The sequence below is a fragment of the Pelobates fuscus genome, chromosome 8 (genome assembly GCF_036172605.1).
Source record: "Pelobates fuscus isolate aPelFus1 chromosome 8, aPelFus1.pri, whole genome shotgun sequence".
NCBI lineage: Eukaryota > Metazoa > Chordata > Amphibia > Anura > Pelobatidae > Pelobates > Pelobates fuscus.
Window position 1 is genome coordinate 83,596,728 of NC_086324.1, and position 18,908 is coordinate 83,615,635.

At 40.5% G+C, this 18,908-nt stretch overlaps 1 protein-coding gene across 1 annotated transcript; it reads right to left on the reverse strand.

Annotated features, from left to right (window-relative positions):
* Nucleotides 1-2,473: 2,473 nt before the first annotated feature.
* LOC134571269 (protein kinase C delta type-like) lies at nt 2,474-17,789 on the reverse strand. The gene is made up of 9 exons (XM_063429441.1): nt 17,090-17,789; nt 16,551-16,651; nt 9,306-9,467; nt 9,097-9,188; nt 7,858-7,920; nt 7,604-7,742; nt 7,126-7,317; nt 5,901-6,029; nt 2,474-2,545 (listed from the first exon to the last, which is right to left on the reverse strand). Exons 1-9 carry the CDS (start codon nt 17,787-17,789, stop codon nt 2,474-2,476), a joined length of 1,650 nt encoding a protein of 549 aa, XP_063285511.1.
* Nucleotides 17,790-18,908: the final 1,119 nt, after the last annotated feature.

The following is an 18,908-nucleotide window of genomic DNA, read 5'->3' on the forward strand; positions in this document are numbered from 1 at the left end:
ATAAGTATGAAAAAATATATAAAATATATATATATATGAAAAATATAAAAAAATATATATGTATAAAAGCTGTATATAAGACAAACTATATCTAAAAAAGTATATATAGAGAACATAAAAATGAAAAAATATATAATAAAAAATATATATAATAAATACACATTAAATAAAATGAAATGAAATGAATACAAAAATAATAAAAATAGTAAAGAAGATAGAAAAAATAATATTAAAATTTAGGTGTCATGTGAATCCGCTTACATGTACATATCAGCCACAATGATAATTCCACATCACATAAAAATATATATATTCATACAGAAGATATAGAGCATTTTTAATCTTCTACAAAAAAGAAAAAACAAATTAGTCTAAAAAATATATATATACATATTACTCGAAAATATGGTCTAATGAACCCACCAAGTGAGAAATAAAAAACCAAAGAGGTGTATTAAATTATATCCAAAAAACCTTCTGTAAAGATGGTGACAAGAGTATCAAAGGAGTCCTGCTAGATCAATGTCTTGATTTAGACCAGTTTTTTAAGTTTTTAAATTATATATCCACTGTGCCTCTTTTCTAGCTAATTCAAGCATTGTATTTCCTCCTCTCCAATGTCTTTCAATAGAATCTATACCAATAACAATAAAGGTAGACCAGTTAAAAAGTGTACATTCAAGTTCTCCCTGCGGCCGCAGGTCACCGAAATGTCTCCCCGGCCCCAGGTGCCGACGGCCCACTGGGAAATTTCCCGGTATCCCGGTGGGCCAGTCCGGCAATGCCCCTGGCTCATCCCGAGCAAATTATCTCGGAAATTGTAACGAATATCCCAAAAGTGTATTAAATAGTAATGTAATCTAACTAGCAAACCACGAAATGCCCTAATCTTCAAAACCATATAAAGAAAAGATCAATTCAATATAGAACGAACCATGTAGAATGAACAATATGTTAGCATAACAGTACAGGTGTGCAATGAAGAATGTGTAGCCAGAACTATATGTTGTAACAAAACCACCTCTTTTCCAGGTAGGATTTTTTCATAGATCTTGTAACCACAGCCTTCTAGGGTAATGAACACATCCAGCTCAGTTTTTCAGCTTTATTCAGTGAAATATATATACAGGTGTTTCAAAAGTGAAAAATAAACAAAACAAAATTCCTTGCTCTTGCTTAAGCCCTTACTATACACAGCAAATCCCTATCTGGAATTGGGTGGCTTTGCCACTTGCCAATTTACAAAAAGTATAACTGCAAGACACCATTCCTCTGGCTTTTCCTCCTCACTCTGCAGCATGCTGATCCATTCATTTTAAAAGCCTGCTAGCTAATTGATCAGATACAGGTGAGGTGCAATTAGACATAAGTGATACTACTAAGCAAAATAAAAGTTCTGGTTCGACTGTTACATAGCAGCTGGTGCTATTGGAGCCCTGGCCCACCCTGCTCTCCAAGTGCTCTGCCCCAGGCCACCCATACCGTGGTTTGCAGAGTGCCAGTAATGCATGTCTCCCTGGGACATTTAACTCTCAAACCTCAGGCTGCTGTTCAGTAAAGCAGGCCTAATATATATGCCGTCAACTACTAAACCACATTTCCTCTCACAATGTGCAAAACAAAACATACACAAAAATATTTTTATTTATTTATTTACAATATAACAGTAGTTGGCACAAGGCCCACATGCAGTCGTTTCTATCGGTCAATAACTAATATGGAGGTGGTCCTGGTGCAATAATTTTTTTTTGCTCTCACAATGCTTTGCAAGCTGGGGATCAACCATTTGCCCATTCTTACAGGGTTGTATTTAGCACTGAGCAGTGTTTGTGTGTTTGAATGTAAGCATGTTTTTTTATGGTGTACGTGTGAGTGAATGTAAGGGTGTATTTGTATATGGTGTTGTGTGTTTTTATACACACACTGACACACACACAGTTTCACAGACACACAGAAAGACACAGAGATACACACACTGACACACATACAGTTTCACAGACACACAGAAAGACACAGAGATACACACACTGACACACACACACAATTTTACAGACACAAAGAAAGACACATAGATACACACACACTGACACACACACAGTTTCACAGACACACAGAAAGACACAGAGATACACACACTGACACACATACAGTTTCACAGACACACAGAAAGACACAGAGATACACACACTGACACACACACACAATTTTACAGACACAAAGAAAGACACATAGATACACACACACTGACACACACACAGTTTCACAGACACACAGAAAGACACAGAGATATACACACTGACACATACACACACAGTTTCACAGACACACAGAAAGACACAGAGATACACACACTGACACACACAGTTTCACAGACACACAAGAAGACACAGAGAAACACACAGTGACACATATACAGATACACATACTGACGTACATATAGATGCAAAGACACACAGATACATTCCCAACATTCCTAGATTGTGAAGGACAGGACATGGATAACGTAGTCTTCAAATAAAAAGGTGTCTGTCTCTTGATACAGTGTCTGCAACAAGAAATGATATGTAATTAGTTTAGCATCATATGGCATTGCCTACTTCTTGCATATAAAAAAGAATGTACAGCTTATTATGGTCACTGTGATGGTGGGGAGCAATTATTATTATTATTGGCATTTATGTAGCACCAATAGATTCCATACCGCTTTACAATATTATAACAAGGGGGATTTAACAATAGGTAAGACAATTACAAAAAACTTACAGGAATGATAGGTTGAAGAGGACCCTGCACAAATGAGCTTACAGTCTATAGGAGGTGGGGTGTAAAACACAATACGACAGGAGATAGCAATCAAAAAGGGTAGGAGTGAAGCAAAACTGGAGGAGAGATAGAGTGCCTTCTTTTAGGAGAGAGCAAGGGACAGGTATGTGAGGTAGAGGCTCCTCTGTGAGGCCATAAGCTTTCCTAAAGAGATGGGTTTTAATGTACTTTTTAAAAGATTGAAGACTAGGGGAGAGTCTGATGGTGGTAGGCAGGCTTTTCCAAAGGAAAGGAGCCACCTGTCAGGTCCCCTGCCCCTGCGCCGCTCGCGGCGACCTTGCTTTCCTCATTACAGCGAGCGGCGTCATCTGGTCCCTGTCTCCAGACTGGCGGTGTGTCTGACGTTGCACGCTCCAGAGCAGTTTCCTTATACGTGTGCTGCACCCGGCCATGTGACCTTGCACACAGTGATGACCTCAGAGACCACAAGGGAGGGAAGAAACTCCTCCCACGTGTCATGGCTAACACTAATTGGAGATTAGCCAATCAGACACACCCTGTGTGTATATAAGCTAACCCCTCCCTTCCCTCAGTGCCCTGTTGTGGTCTGTGGTTTACCATTGAGCGTTGCACTTGTTATTTGAATTTCCTGGTTACTGATATTTGGCTTTGTCTCTCGTTATTCCGTCTCCCTGTTTCCCTTGACCTCGGTTCATGTTTTGACTATCCTTTTTGCATAACCCGACCATTCTAAGGATCGGTATTGCAATTCTCTCTACTCTGTCCTGTCTGCATGTTAGGGTTACCTAGTGAACTTTACACCACCTGCGAGAAGTCCTGCAAGCGTGAATTGGCCTTACAGGTGCAAGCAGCAGACAAGAGAAAGTCATGGGTAGAGCATAGAGATTGAGAAGGGGCATACCTATGGAGCAGTGAGGAGATATAGGAGAGGATAGAATTGTTCAATGCTTATAGGTATGAAAAAGTACTTTGAATTGACTCCTATAGGATTCAGGAATCCAATGTAAAGACTGGCAGAGGGGAGAGGTGTGAGAGGAGCGACTGGAGAGGAAAATCAGTCTGGCAGCAACATTCATTACAGACTGTAGCGGGGCACTACGACTTTTGGGAAGACCAGATAGGAGAGGGTTACAATAATCTATGCGGGAGATTACTAGACAAGGACAAGGTCCTTAGTAGTATCTTGCGTAAGGTAGGAGCGGATGCAGGCTATGTTTTTAAGATGGAATCTACAGGATTTGGGTGCAAAGACACACAGATACACACTTACCATAGGAGAATATGGTCTTTTTGATGTTCAAGCTACTGCTATAGTTTGACCAAGATGTGGCCATCACCATCTTCTTTGCTGGAAATCTTTTCTTTTCTTTTATTACCGACATTCCTAGATTGTGAAGGACAGGCCATGGATGACTTAGTCTTCAAATAAAGCGGTGTTACTTAGCAGAAAAAAAAGAATTCTTCTGTGGTGTCTGTCTCTTGATACGGTGTCTGCAACAAGAAATGATATGTAATTAGTTTAGCATCATATGGCATTGCCTACTTCTTACATATAAATAAGAATGTACAGCTTATTATGGTCACAGTAATGGTGGGGAGCAATTATTATTATTATTATTGCATTTATATAGTGCCAATAGAATCCGTACTGCTATACAATATTATAAGAGGGGGGGAGGTTAACAATAAGTAAGACAATTACAAAAAACTTACATGAATGATAGGTTGAAGAGGACACTGCACAAACAAGCTTACAGTCTATAGGAGGTGGGGTATAAAACACAATACGACAGGATATAGCAATCAAAAAAGGGTAGGATTGAAGCAAAAGTGGAGGAGAGAGCAAGGGACAGGTATGTGAGGTAGAGGTTCATCTGGGAGGCCATACACTTTCCTAAAGTGATGGGTTTTAAGGTACTTTTTAAAGATTGAAGACTAAGGGAGAGTCTGATGCTGGTAGGCAGGCTATTCCTAAAGAAAGGAGCCACCCGCGAGAAGTTCTTCAAGCGTGAATTTTCCTTACGGTTGCAAGCAGCAGACAGGAGAAGGTCATGGGCAGAGCGTAGAGATCGAGAAGGGGCCTACCTATGGATCTGTGAGGAGATGTAGGAGGGGATAGAATTGTTCAATGCTTTATAGGTATGGATTAGTACTTTGAATTGACTCCTATAGGATACAGGAATCCAATGTAAGGAAAGACAAAGAGGAGAGGTGTGAGAGGAGCGACTAGAGAGCAAAATCAGTCTGGCAGCAACATTCATTACAGACTGTAATGTGGCAATATGGCTTTTGGAAAAGACCAATTAGGAGAGGGTTACAATAATCCATGCAAGAGATTACTAGAGCATGGACAAGCTGCTTGGTAGCATCTTGCGTAAGAAAGGGGCGCATGCGGGTTATGTTTTTAAGATGGAATCTACAAGATTTGGTAACAGACTGGATCTGAGACTCAAAGGTGAGGCCAGAATCAAGTATGATGCCAAGACAGGGCACTTGCAAGGATGGGCTGATGTGGGTTCCGTCAACTTGAAGGGAGAGCGAAAGAGAAGGATCAGTATTAGGAGGAGGAAAGACAAGGAGCTCAGTTTTAGAAAGATTGAGTTTCAGAAAGTGGAAGGACACGCAGTCAGAGATGGAAGAAGGGCAAGCAGTGACACATTGCATGATGGCAGGGGGGAGGTACGGGGAGGAGAGATCTATTTGGGTGTCATGGGCGTACAGGTGGTAGTGGAATCCAAAAGAGGTAATAAGTTTGCCAAGAGATGCAGTATAAAATGACAATAGAAGGGGACCAAGGACAGAGGCTTGGGGGACTCCAACCGAGATAGGACGAAGGGAGTAGGTATCATTAGAAAAGGAGACACTGAATGAGCATTGGGACAGATAGGAGGAAAACCACGAGAGGAGAGTTTCACAGAGACTGAGTGATTGAAGAGTTTGAGGAAGGAGAAGATGATCAACAGTGTCAGCTATTAAGGCAGTTCTTGTTAAATGGAGCCCCCTCTTGGATATGATCACTGGTGGATCAAGAAATCAGTTTTCATCTTGTTGTGGTGGAATTATTATTCCATATAATCTCTTCTCAGTTTATAAATACTGATTATTTGTGTACTTACCAGCAGTGACAAGAATGGACAGGTCACTTTGCCCCTCTCTAGATCTTTCCAATTAATGTTAGTGTAGAAGGGGTGCTCCCGAATGTTCCTTCCTGCCACAGCACGTGCATTAGGATCCTTATCCAGGAGCTAGAGAGAGAGGATACACTGAGTATAATTTACTTTATATCTCTGTAACACTTTGATGTACAATCTTTAATGCATACAAAACCAATCACCTCTGATGGAGGATGCCATTTTAACCTTCTAACAAACCTCAGATGAGGCAGTGCTTGTGAAAAGTTAGTTGTAAATGTATTACATTAACTAAAATCTTGATTATATGACTGACCAGTAAATAATGTTTTGTTTTTTTTAAATAAAGATTTCCTCTTGTGTTGTCCAATCGGAACATAAAATGGCTGCTTGATCTGTCTGTCGGTTGCAGGCAGAGAGTAATAAATAGGATTAATAAATGAAAAGAAGAAAATAGGCTCTGATCCAGAAGTCCCAAAACAATGAGGGACCAATGGAGCTGTGCCAAAGGATGCCCATTGTTACTCTCCCTAAATCTGGAGAATAACCTACAATGTACAAAGTAAAGATAAGAGTGGACTGGAGTGTCCACATTAGTGCTGGGATTTCTACGGGTATCCGTGTACGCAGTTATATACGCTGCTAATATCTATAACTAGTTGTCTCTCACGCTGTCCTGTTTATGGGTTCTGATACTTTTCCACACTACTGTTTTTTCCCCTAGGATTATTAAAAGGTGGGGCTCCCCTCTGCTTTTTTCCCCTCTTCTTTTTATGTTAACTGTCCCACTAGGACACCCCAGTCCACTCTTATCCTTAATAAATAGGATTACGTATTGTAAATTAAATGTCAGTGTTTTTATCTGCCATCATTATTAAATATTAGTATTAACCCATTAAACATCAGGATTTAAATAATTTCAGGCGTTAGATAAACACCCCAGCACTCCATGCCGCTATCAAACCCGTGCAAAAGGGGACGATAGGCATGAATGTGGAATACCTAATCTTCTCAGCAAGGAACATAAGTTACTTTCACTATTCCAGTTGGTTCTTTAACCTGTTTAGTACATACTCCAATAAATATAACTAGTAATGATTCCCAGTAACGACCCCCCATATCTCCACCAGTATCTTCTTTAATGTTTCTTTACATCCCCTATCATTACATCCAAATAAAACATTAACCGGCACATTCTCTATCACCTTACCTTGTCCAGGAGGTCTGTAGGGTTGCTGCACAGCCAGGTGGGGTAACGTGGGTTAATGTTTAATACTTCCTCTATGTACTCCTGTCTGCTGACACTGGTATTAAATGGGTACTGTCCGGTGATCATGCGGCAGAGAATTACACCAAATGACCACCAGTCTGCTGATTGGCCGTACGGTTTGCTGCTGAGTACCTGGCAAAACCCATAAGATATGCAATTTTATTAAATATGGTATTAAATGTACCAAACCTATCACATTCTAGAGATCTTCATACATTACCCATCTTTCTATTATTAAGCTAGTCCAATAACGTTCCTGTCAGTCCATCCATTAATACTCCGATACTGCCTTTATACCCAGCTCATGTTAGTCATCATTCTACTGCTCGTTATACACCCCTTTAGCTACTGCATTGCTCTTATACCACTCCACATAACCCCCCTCCCACAGTTCACATGACTACACCCTCTAACTAACCTCTGGCGCCATGTACTTCAGTGTGCCAGCTCGTCCTCTGGTTGTTGTATCTGTAAAGATATTTTCTGCCGAGAGACCAAAGTCAGCTATTTTGAGATAGCCGTTGGCACCCAGGAGAATATTGTCTGGCTTCAGATCCCTAAATGATGAAGACAGATATAAATGTGAGATATAGGACAGAGCAGAGATATCAACACATTATTTCTTGTTAGAGTAAGTTACCGCTTACTAAATAAACAAACGCTAATACTGACCGATGAAGGATCCCCCGGGAATGGAGATACTGGATCCCACAAACAAGGTTTGATGAAAAGAACCTGGAAAACAGAATACAAAGAACATAAAGCAATCTCCCCAAACACTAATAGTAAATAAAATAATAAAATATACCTGGGCAAGGTACGAGTATCTATACATCATGCTAAACGCTCTGCTTCCAATATAAACATAACATTTTCATTTTAAACAGGACCTGTCCTTGGGAGATTAGAGTTTACTTTATTATCATTAATATTGTTATTAAAACCATCAGTTCGTTAATTTGGAACATGACTGTCCCTTGATATATTATCCATTGAACCCTTCTCGGTTCTCTACCATAAAGCACAAGCTGCTCTATGATTCTTCCAATTTGTTAGATGTACAAATCAATAATCTAAAAATATATGAATTTATTAAGAAGATCCATGGTCATAGCAATTTGTATTTCAAGTGTGTAGAAGAAGATCCACCCTGAAGTTAGCTTAGGGCTGCGGCAGGTCAGCTGACCCCTAGTGGCTCCCGATCTGCCGTCAGTCCGTACTGAATGTATCCCGCTGCTAGTCCTGAGTTTCTTGGGTTTTTTTTGTTGTTTGTTTTAGACTATCTTTATTTTTATTTTTAAATCGAACAAATCAGGTGAAATTATGTGTAGATGTGCAGTAATGCCTCAGACAGACACGGAATGAGTTATTAATAAGGAACACATCTAAAAAGTTCTAAGTTGCCTCTGTATACACAAAGTTAGGTGTTTGGGCATGCATCTCAATAGTAACTTTCCTAGCAGGAAGAACCATGGAAAGCATAGTAATATACTATATCATCAGATGGATTCCATGATATCAACCGATTATCCAACTCGTCAACCATTAAAGCCATCACATATTCCAGAGGGATGTAAGATCCTCCGTCCTCAGCTAGTGAGCGAGATACCACTGAGGAGGAGGGGAAAAAAAGGGAGGGAAGAGAAAAGAGAGAAAAAAATAGGACACGAGCATAGAATAGGATCAGAGCTAGGTTTCTTGTATTGCCTATTGTCTGGCTGATATTGAAGGGGGGATTCTGGTTTAGTACATTACCGTTAACTCAGTCTGTACTCCTGATGGATCTCCATTAATAGCACTACTATTGAGGATATAGGTAAATACAGGGTTATATCCATAGCCTCTTACAATACTGTATCGTGTGTTAAACTCACTCCTTCCTCCTACCTGCTAGAGCTATTAATGACTCACCTTGCTTCCCCCATGGGCAGACATTCCTTTCCAGCCATGTAAGAACGGAGACTGCCCCCTGGTACGTGCTCCATGACCAGGGAGGCTTCCTCCTGTTTCACAAGACAACAAATATCTAGTTAATATATATTGTAATAATAATAATAGAACACAATCAGCCGTATAGAAATATATAGAAATAAGGAAACATTATGGACAGCGTTTCATACCTGGGTCTGGAAGGCAGCGAGTCCCTGACATAGGAACGGACTGCCGCTCGCCATTTTCAGTATCCGCTCCTCCTTCTGAATGGTCTTTTCCTTAACTTTACCTTTCTTTATTACTTTAAGTGCAACAACTTGACCTGTGTCTTTGGTGGAAGCTAGCGCAACCTGAGCATCACATAGAGAGAGGAGAGAGCCTCGAATCAGCCACAATGTCACAAATGAAGGGGGAACTTTCAGCTACTTTTTTTTATTTAAAACTTCATTCAGTGGGGGCATATTACAGATATCACGTGGTAACATAACTTCGACACCGCCTGAAGGATGTCTATACAGAGCTTGGGAACCTACCTGGAAAAAACCTACATAAAGAATAAATATACATAGCTCTGGAAGCTACCTGAGAACCCTATATCAGGGATATATATACATAGCTCCGGGACCTACCTGTGAACCCTATATCAGGGATATATATACATAGCTCTGGGACCTACCTGACAACCCTATATCAGGGATATATATACATAGCTTTGGGACCTACCTGTGAACCCTATATCAGGGATATATATACATAGCTCTGGGACCTACCTGAGAACCCTATATCAGGGATATATATACATAGCTCTGGGACCTACCTTAGAACCCTATATCAGGGATATATATACATAGCTCTGGGACCTACCTGAGAACCCTATATCAGGGATACATATACAGAGCTCTGGGACCTAACTGAGAACCCTATATCAGAACCCGATATATATATATAGTGACCGAAAGCAAGGAATTGTGCTGGAAGGAACCTATATACCTCCCCAGATTTTGCAAGGTTCTTACTTTGTGTAATTAGCCCCAGGGAAATGTGTTATGTTATAATGAATGTTGCACTTTAAATATGTGTATATTTGGGCCCTGGGGTGGAGCACTTGGAGAGTAGGGAGGGCCACTCCACATTTTGGAAGTTGCTTGTAACCTACAGGTGAGAAGTCCAGTTCCAGAGTTTGAATCCTAATCTAACTCACCTGAAAAGTATTGTCAATTAGCAGTGCTATTAAGTACTCCCCTGCCAAGGAAGGAGGGAGATTGTGTTTGATTTCTGTGAGTGGAAACAGAGAGCTGAAAACCTGAAACAGTAAGGTTGTTTATGTTGGGAAATGGACAAGCCATCCAACCCAGTTAGCTGATTATTTTGTTTAGTTAGTGCTCAGAAGAGCAAGGCTTTTGTTTTGTATATTTTTGTTACCTTTATACCTTACTGTGCATTTATTTTGGAGCCACAATAAAAGAGCAAGTCCTTTTACCTCATCCAGCGTGTGAAGTGTCTCTAAAGCCTGAAAAGACTGTAACACCCCAATCCCAGGACAAGGTACCAAGGGAAAGGAGTACTTTTGTCACATATGGTGGAGAATGCGGGCAGCACACGGCAAAGTTTGTAAGTAGGGAGAAAGAGACTGCTGAGAAAATGGAGGATGTCATGAAAGCTTTGCTCCAGTCAACTGCTGTACAGCAAGAGACAAACAGGAGGACTGCAGAGACTAATGCAATACAGCAAGAGAGCATTTCAATACTGCAGCAGCTTGTACTGGCTCAAAAGGAAAATACAGATGCTTTATTCAAGCAAGTTGAAGCAACACAGGCAGCAGCTCATCAAGTGCTCAGAGAGGAGCAGCAGCATGCCACATGTGTCATACAACAGGAGATCCAGAGTCTATCACAAAGGCTGGCCAGGGTTGCCACAGAATCACCACAATGTCCAAAGGTGATCAGAGTGAGTCACTACTTGCAAAAGATGGTATCCACAGATGATGTAGAAGCCTACCTGATGGCATTTGAGCGAACCGCTGAGCGAGAAGGTTGGCCTGAAGTGGAATGGGCAAGTCTGCTAGCACCATTTCTTACTGGTGAATCCCAGAAAGCATACTATGATCTGGAAGCAGCGGAAGCCAGTGACTACAAGAAGCTAAAAGCAGAAATACTGGCACGCCTGGGGGTGACAACAGCCGTCCGTGCCCAGAGATTTCATTCATGGACTTACAGCCTGGATAAAGCGATTCATTCACAGATGTTTGACTTGATACACCTTGCCAGAAAATGGTTGCAGCCAGAGATCAACTCACCCAGCCGCATTGTGGAGCAACTGGTGATGGAAAGATTCCTAAGAGGCTTACCTATTGGACTTCGTCGGTGGGTCAGCCAGAGCAATCCCCAAACAGCAGACCAATTGGTTGAATTGGTTGAACGGTATATAGCAGCGGGAGAACTGCTTCAACCTCCTGGCCAAGAGAGACGCAAGAATCCAAAAACCTACAACTCCAGCAAATCTGGTAAGACTGTTCCAGGGAAAAGGGGGTCTTTTGATGAGAGAACAGGGTCTTATTACCCAAAAGACATTGTTAAAAGAGAAAAAGACTTTGGGAGGTGGGAAGAGCCTACAAATGAATCAAAAAGTTCTAACTATGGTATAAAATGCTTTAAATGCAGAAACTTTGGACATATTGCAAAAGACTGTCCTGAAAATGTTGAACCAATGGAGTGTAATTTTGGTAATAATTGGGAAGGAATTGCACTTTATTCACAGGTTGTATGTTCTGTGGAAAAAAATGGTTATTTCAATAGTCACCCTGGGTGTACCGTGAATGTGGAGGGAAAAAATATACAGGCATTGCTAGATTCAGGGAGTATGGTTACCCTTCTAGACCAATCCTTATTACAGGATACTCATATTGTTAACTCTGGAAAAGTTGATATTGCTTGTGTGCACGGGGATATACATAACTACCCTACTGCAGATATACTTGTTAAAACCCAGTGTGGTACTGTAAACTGCAGAGTGGGGCTGGTACCAAAACTGGCACATGAGATGATTATTGGAAGGGATTTTCCCCATTTTCTAGACCTATGGGCGTGTTTTGAAAACCCATCAGGTGAACAGAATGATGAATTTCCTTTTGCAGATACTCTGGCAGATGAGAGAGATCATGATGATGAGCCTAACAGTATGCAGCACTCCCCTATAAAAACATTAGTTGGTGAAAACCCAGAACAAACTAATGCGGGACCTTCTAGAAGCTCTGAACCAGATATAGAGTTAGTTGATTTAGAGGTTAGGCCTGGTAACTTCAGAAGTGCACAGTGGTCTGACCCAACATTATTGGTAGCCAGGAATAATATTTCTATAAGGAATGGATCCCCTGTAAATCCAGGGAATTCTCTTTCTTACCCTTATTTTGAAGTGGATAATGATCTGTTGTACAGAGTTGAGAAAAAAGAGTCCGTTATTACAAAGCAGCTGTTAGTACCACAAGCCTATTGGCGCACTGTGTTAAACCTTGCACATAGCCATGTTTTGGGGGGTCACCTAGGGGTGGACAAAACAAGAGAGCGTGTTTTGAGGAGATTTTATTGGCCTGGAGTAATCGCAGCTATCAAAAACTACTGTTCGTCATGCCCTGAATGTCAGGTCACTGCGCAATTTACGGCTTACCGTAGCCCTTTAGTACCCTTGCCTGTTATTGAAGTGCCTTTTGAATGTATTGCTATGGATTTTGTAGGTCCTCTGGTAAAATCCAGTAGGGGGCATCAGTATATATTAGTAGTACTAGACTATGCTACCCGTTACCCTGAGGCAATACCTATGCACACAACCTCAGCAAAGTCCATTGCTAAAGAGTTAATGATGATGTTTAGCCGGGTTGGGATTCCCAAGGAGATCCTATCAGATCAGGGTACTCCATTCATGTCCAAGGTTACTAAGGAACTCTGCAAGCTCCTTCACATTAGACACCTCAAAACCTCTGTTTATCACCCACAAACCGATGGTTTGGTTGAGCGATTTAATAAAACGTTAAAGGCTATGCTGCGCAAAGTAACTGATAAAGATGGGAAAAACTGGGACTTTCTATTGCCCTATTTAATGTTTGCCATTAGAGAAGTACCCCAAGCTTCCACGGGTTTCTCACCTTTTAAATTATTGTATGGCAGACACCCCAGGGGATTACTTGACATAGCAAAGGAAACTTGGGAACAAGAAGCAAACCCACATCGCAGTGTAATAGAACACATAACTCAGATACAGGAATGTATTGAAGCCATTATGCCAATAGTCAGAGAACACATGCAAAAGGCTCAACAAAATCAGCAGAATAGCTATAATAAGAATGCTAGAATTCGAGTATTTCAACCAGGAGACAGAGTATTAGTCCTGGTTCCCACAGTAGAGAACAAATTCCTGGCAACTTGGCATGGGCCATATGAGATTATTGAAAGAGTAGGAGAGGTAAATTATAAAGTAAGGCAACCAGGTAGAAGAAAGGAAGTGCAGATATACCATGTCAATTTGCTAAAACCATGGAAAGAAAGGGAAGTTCTGGTTACTACAGAGGCTTCAACCTTCCCTGATAAGTGTAATGTTGACCCCAAAGTAAATATCTCAGAGACCCTGTCAATACACCAGACAAGGGAAGTTAAGGAGTTTATTAGATTAAATAAAGAGGTATTCTCCCCAGTCCCAGGAAGGACTAGTGTGATTAAACATGACATTTTGACAGAACCAGGAAAAAGGGTCAATCTCAAACCATACAGAATACCCGAGGCTCGCAGAGAAGCTATCAGAGCAGAGGTTAAGAAAATGTTAGATCTTGGAGTCATTGAGGAGTCACAAAGTGACTGGAGCAGTCCAATTGTGCTGGTACCAAAGCCGGATAATACAGTACGGTTTTGTAATGATTATCGCAAACTGAATGCTATTTCTAAGTTTGATGCATACCCCATGCCTAGAGTTGATGAGCTAGTAGAACGACTTGGGAGAGCTCGGTACCTCACTACACTAGATTTAACCAAAGGTTATTGGCAAGTACCACTCACAGAGCGAGCAAAAGAAAAGACCGCATTTTCTACTCCTGATGGCCTATTTCAGTACAGAGTTTTGCCTTTGGGCTTGCATGGTGCCCCTGCCACATTCCAAAGAATGATGGACAGAATACTAAAGCCGCATGTGCGCTATGCAGCTGCATACTTGGATGATGTTGTAGTACACAGTGAGGATTGGGAATCTCACCTTCCAAAAGTACAGGCTGTCCTTAACTTAATACAAAATGCTGGCTTAACTGCTAACCCCAATAAGTGTACAATTGGCCTAGAGGAAGCAAAATATTTGGGCTAATCTATTGGTAAGGGAATAGTGAAACCCCAAGTTGCTAAAATTGAAGCCATGCGAAATTGGCCGAGACCACTGACTAAGAAACAGGTGAGAACATTTCTTGGCCTCATTGGCTATTACAGGAGATTTATATCCAATTTTGCTACAATTGGAAGCCCATTAACTGACCTTACTAAAGCTAATGTTCCAGTAGTGGTAAAATGGTCCCCAGAGACTGAACAAGCATTCAGAAAGCTTAAAGAAGCCATTGGTGCCCAACCAGTGTTGGTAACACCTGATTTTTCTAAAGAATTTATTTTACAGACAGATGCCTCTGATGTAGGACTAGGTGCTGTTCTCTCTCAGGAAATTCAGGGTGAGGAGCACCCCATATTATATTTAAGCAGGAAGCTTAATCCCCAAGAAAGAAACTATTCCATTGTTGAGAAGGAGTGTCTGGCTATAAAGTGGGCAGTAGACACACTTAAATACTATCTCTTGGGATGAAAATTCAGACTAGTGACAGACCATGCACCCCTTACTTGGATGAGCCAAAACAGGGAGAAAAATAGTAGAGTAACCCGCTGGTTCCTTAGCTTGCAACCCTATAATTTCTCCATAGGGCTGGGAGTAAACAGGGAAATGCAGATGGTCTTTCGCGGATGCACTCGCTAATGTCCATGGTCGCTCGACCCAATAGGTCTGAGTTGGGGGGGAGGATGTGTGACCGAAAGCAAGGAATTGTGCTGGAAGGAACCTATATACCTCCCCAGATTTTGCAAGGTTCTTACTTTGTGTAATTAGCCCCAGGGAAATGTGTTATGTTATAATGAATGTTGCACTTTAAATATGTGTATATTTGGGCCCTGGGGTGGAGCACTTGGAGAGTAGGGAGGGCCAGTGCTCCACTCCACATTTTGGAAGTTGCTTGTAACCTACAGGTGAGAAGTCCAGTTCCAGAGTTTGAATCCTAATCTAACTCACCTGAAAAGTATTGTCAATTAGCAGTGCTATTAAGTACTCCCCTGCCAAGGAAGGAGGGAGATTGTGTTTGATTTCTGTGAGTGGAAACAGAGAGCTGAAAACCTGAAACAGTAAGGTTGTTTATGTTGGGAAATGGACAAGCCATCCAACCCAGTTAGCTGATTATTTTGTTTAGTTAGTGCTCAGAAGAGCAAGGCTTTTGTTTTGTATATTTTTGTTACCTTTATACCTTACTGTGCATTTATTTTGGAGCCACAATAAAAGAGCAAGTCCTTTTACCTCATCCAGCGTGTGAAGTGTCTCCAAAGCCTGAAAAGACTGTGTGTAACACCCCAATCCCAGGAAAAGGTACCAAGGGAAAGGAGTACTTTTGTCACAATATATATATATGCAGAGATCGAGAATGATTGCTGTGTAAGGGATATATAGATCTAGATTCTAACTAAGGTCTCAATTTAATATTTTTGGATAAACTTTGATAATCAAATGATCACAATCTGTTAGAATTTTTTTTTTTTTTATAAATGATTTACCTACATAAATTTCCTATAGATTGTAATGACTTCAGTAGATAACTAATTTGAAAAGAGATTGTGATCATTTGAAATGCTTACCCAAACATTAAATCGAGACCAATCTCTGTAATTCTAATGTGAATAATAAGAGTTTAGAGAAAGATACACAGATTCAATAGCACTCCACATAGTATTTTGTGCAACTTTGAGATTTGTATTTCATGTATGTATGGATGAAACCTATCACCTTCTTTTATTTATTACATTATTCATAACTCGATTGTTTACTTTTCTTAGTTTTCTGTTCCATATTGTTTTCAATATGTTTACTAAAAATAATTTAAGAAGATTTAATAGAACTGTCAGTATAAGAAGCCATGTTAAACATCATAGAATAGAAGAGTCCTGGAGATTTTATTTGGAGTCTCAATAGAATGTTCTAAATACTTTTCAGATCTGAATATGTTTTCCACATTCATGGATGATACACAGATTTATAGGAAAGTTAATCTCAATGAATTGTTATAGGAAGATAATGATAATCATGAGACCTATAATTGTTCCCTACTAGATCAATAGATGTATTAAATGAGGTGTATACATTGCTCATTGACTCACCTTTCCATAGCTCCCCTGTCCCAGCACTTTGTGGAATCTATAACCGGTGAATGACAGAGGCAGTGACGTCTTTGGTTCAACCACAGACTGTCCACTTACTCCTTAAAGAATGAACACATATAATATTAGTCTCCACTTCAACATAAACATAGGAACCAACTTAATTTCTCTAGTACCCCAGATTCGCCCTACAAATCTTCTGATCCCACCCAGTTATATGAAATAATAATATGGTTTGTAAATATCACATGGACCATTTCATTAAAACAATTTTATAGTTTGTGGTACATTAGCCATGAATATCTTTGGCTAATTCCTAATGGATGGATAAATATTCTAGATAGTTTAAAGGGCTTGAAATATTGGTCTGTACCATTATAGTTTAAAAAAAAAACATCGCCTGAGCACTTATGGTCACTGAATTGCGGGAGATAGTGATTAAAGAGATAGTGAATGGGTTCAGAGTATGGTCAATTGAGGGTGAAATTTCTTATATTTTAAATTGACCAATCTCTTTAAAGCTTGTAGGTTCATCTTACCTGCCACACATTCATCGTCGCTCGTTGACTTGTTTTCTTTCTTAAAGCACTTTTTCTCTCCTATCTCCTCCCTATCTCTTTTCTCCTCTTCCTGCTTTCCAGGGGAGATCTTTATCTTTTTCTGCCTAACTTGTTCCTTCTCCTCCTCATCATATTCCCTGCTTCTTTTCAGGGCTTGTTTTCTGGGTGGAGATGTGTGACCGCCTTTTCCAGCAGACTTTCTCTCACTTTTCTGACCAAGTTTTGAAGATGAGGAGAACTTTGGTCTTTTCTGCATGAGCTGCTCCCCATGATCGCTCTCCCTGCTTCGTTTCAGGGCTTGCTTTCTGGGTGGAGATGTCTGATCGCTCTTTACAGCAGACTTTCTCTCACTTTTCTGATCCAGTTTTGGAGATGAGGAGAGCTTTGGTCTTTTCTGCATGACCTGCTCCTCTTCATCATGACTGGAGGTCCTGTATCTTTTCTGTCCCTGATATCTGATGCGTTTCTCAGCAAGGAGCCGTCTTTTGGGTTCTCTCTCTCTCTCAATGTCCTGCTCATTGCAGCTCCTACTTCTCTTTTTCCTGGAATGTCCAGGAGATATCCGCTGTTCCTGCTCTTTTGAACCGTTACTGAGTTTTCTATATTTGTTTTTAAATTCGTCAGAATTTTCCTGACTTACCTCAGTTTTCTTATGAGAACGCTTTCTTGTTCTCTTCATGCTTATATTATACTGTGTGAATCTATTGCTTTTAAATTCACAAATATATTTAGCAATCAGCTAATTAATAATTGTAACAATAAATAAATTATTGCAAATCTCACTCAAGCAATGCAGTAGCCACTGTCCACTCGCAAGGTGTCCAGTCACTCTGAGAGTAGGTGAGTTTGACATTGATTGTTTCATCGGATGATGTCAGAGTATTTATGATGTCACTACACCTGTCCATATATGGAGATATGAACTAGTCAGTAATGGAGAGACTAATATCTTATCCCAGTTTTATAAGTCTCAGGATCCCCATCCAACAGTGAACTAAGAGTCATGGTAGAAACCTTTTTTGGATACCCCTGCTCTATTGGGGTGACAGGAAGATGTGACTGAGTTATTTTCATTAAATTAATTAATCAATCAATCTCTAAATAATAAAGACACTGTACGGGTCCCTTCAGTCTGTGTTATGAAAGTTGCATTTCACCAGCAATTATCTGCTATATACTAACAACAGCCCCCAACTTTTCATGGGTGCTCCCAAAATAGTGATACACAAACACACGCACACGCACACGCACACACATACACATACAAGCACACACACAGACACACACTTACACACACTTACACACAGGCACACACGCACACACAGACACACACAAACACACAGACACACACACATACACACTCGCTCACAAGCATATGCACATGCACATACAAGCACACACATGCCTCCTGGCCACATAAACAAACATATAAAAACATCCAGTGATATAGACAAGTATAGACACTCATACACTGACACCAACATCACACATACATCCAGATTAAATCCAAAAATGCAATGTATTATTAATTTTTTCCACAAATATATGTTTTTCAGGGCTGGCAGTTGATCAGTTTGGGTCTTTAATCAAACTTCATTTGAGCTACAATATTTCTGGTGTTTTTAAACCTAAATTCTCAGGACCAATAGAGGATTTCGTAGTGTCTGATAGCCTTGGTGATGTGTGGAAACCTGCAGAATGTGAGGCATGCCACAAAAGCTGCACCTAGAGGGGCATTTTAGATCTGCTGCCAACCTTACTCTGCTAACACCCAGTTCTGTGCTCCCTGTCTAAACCA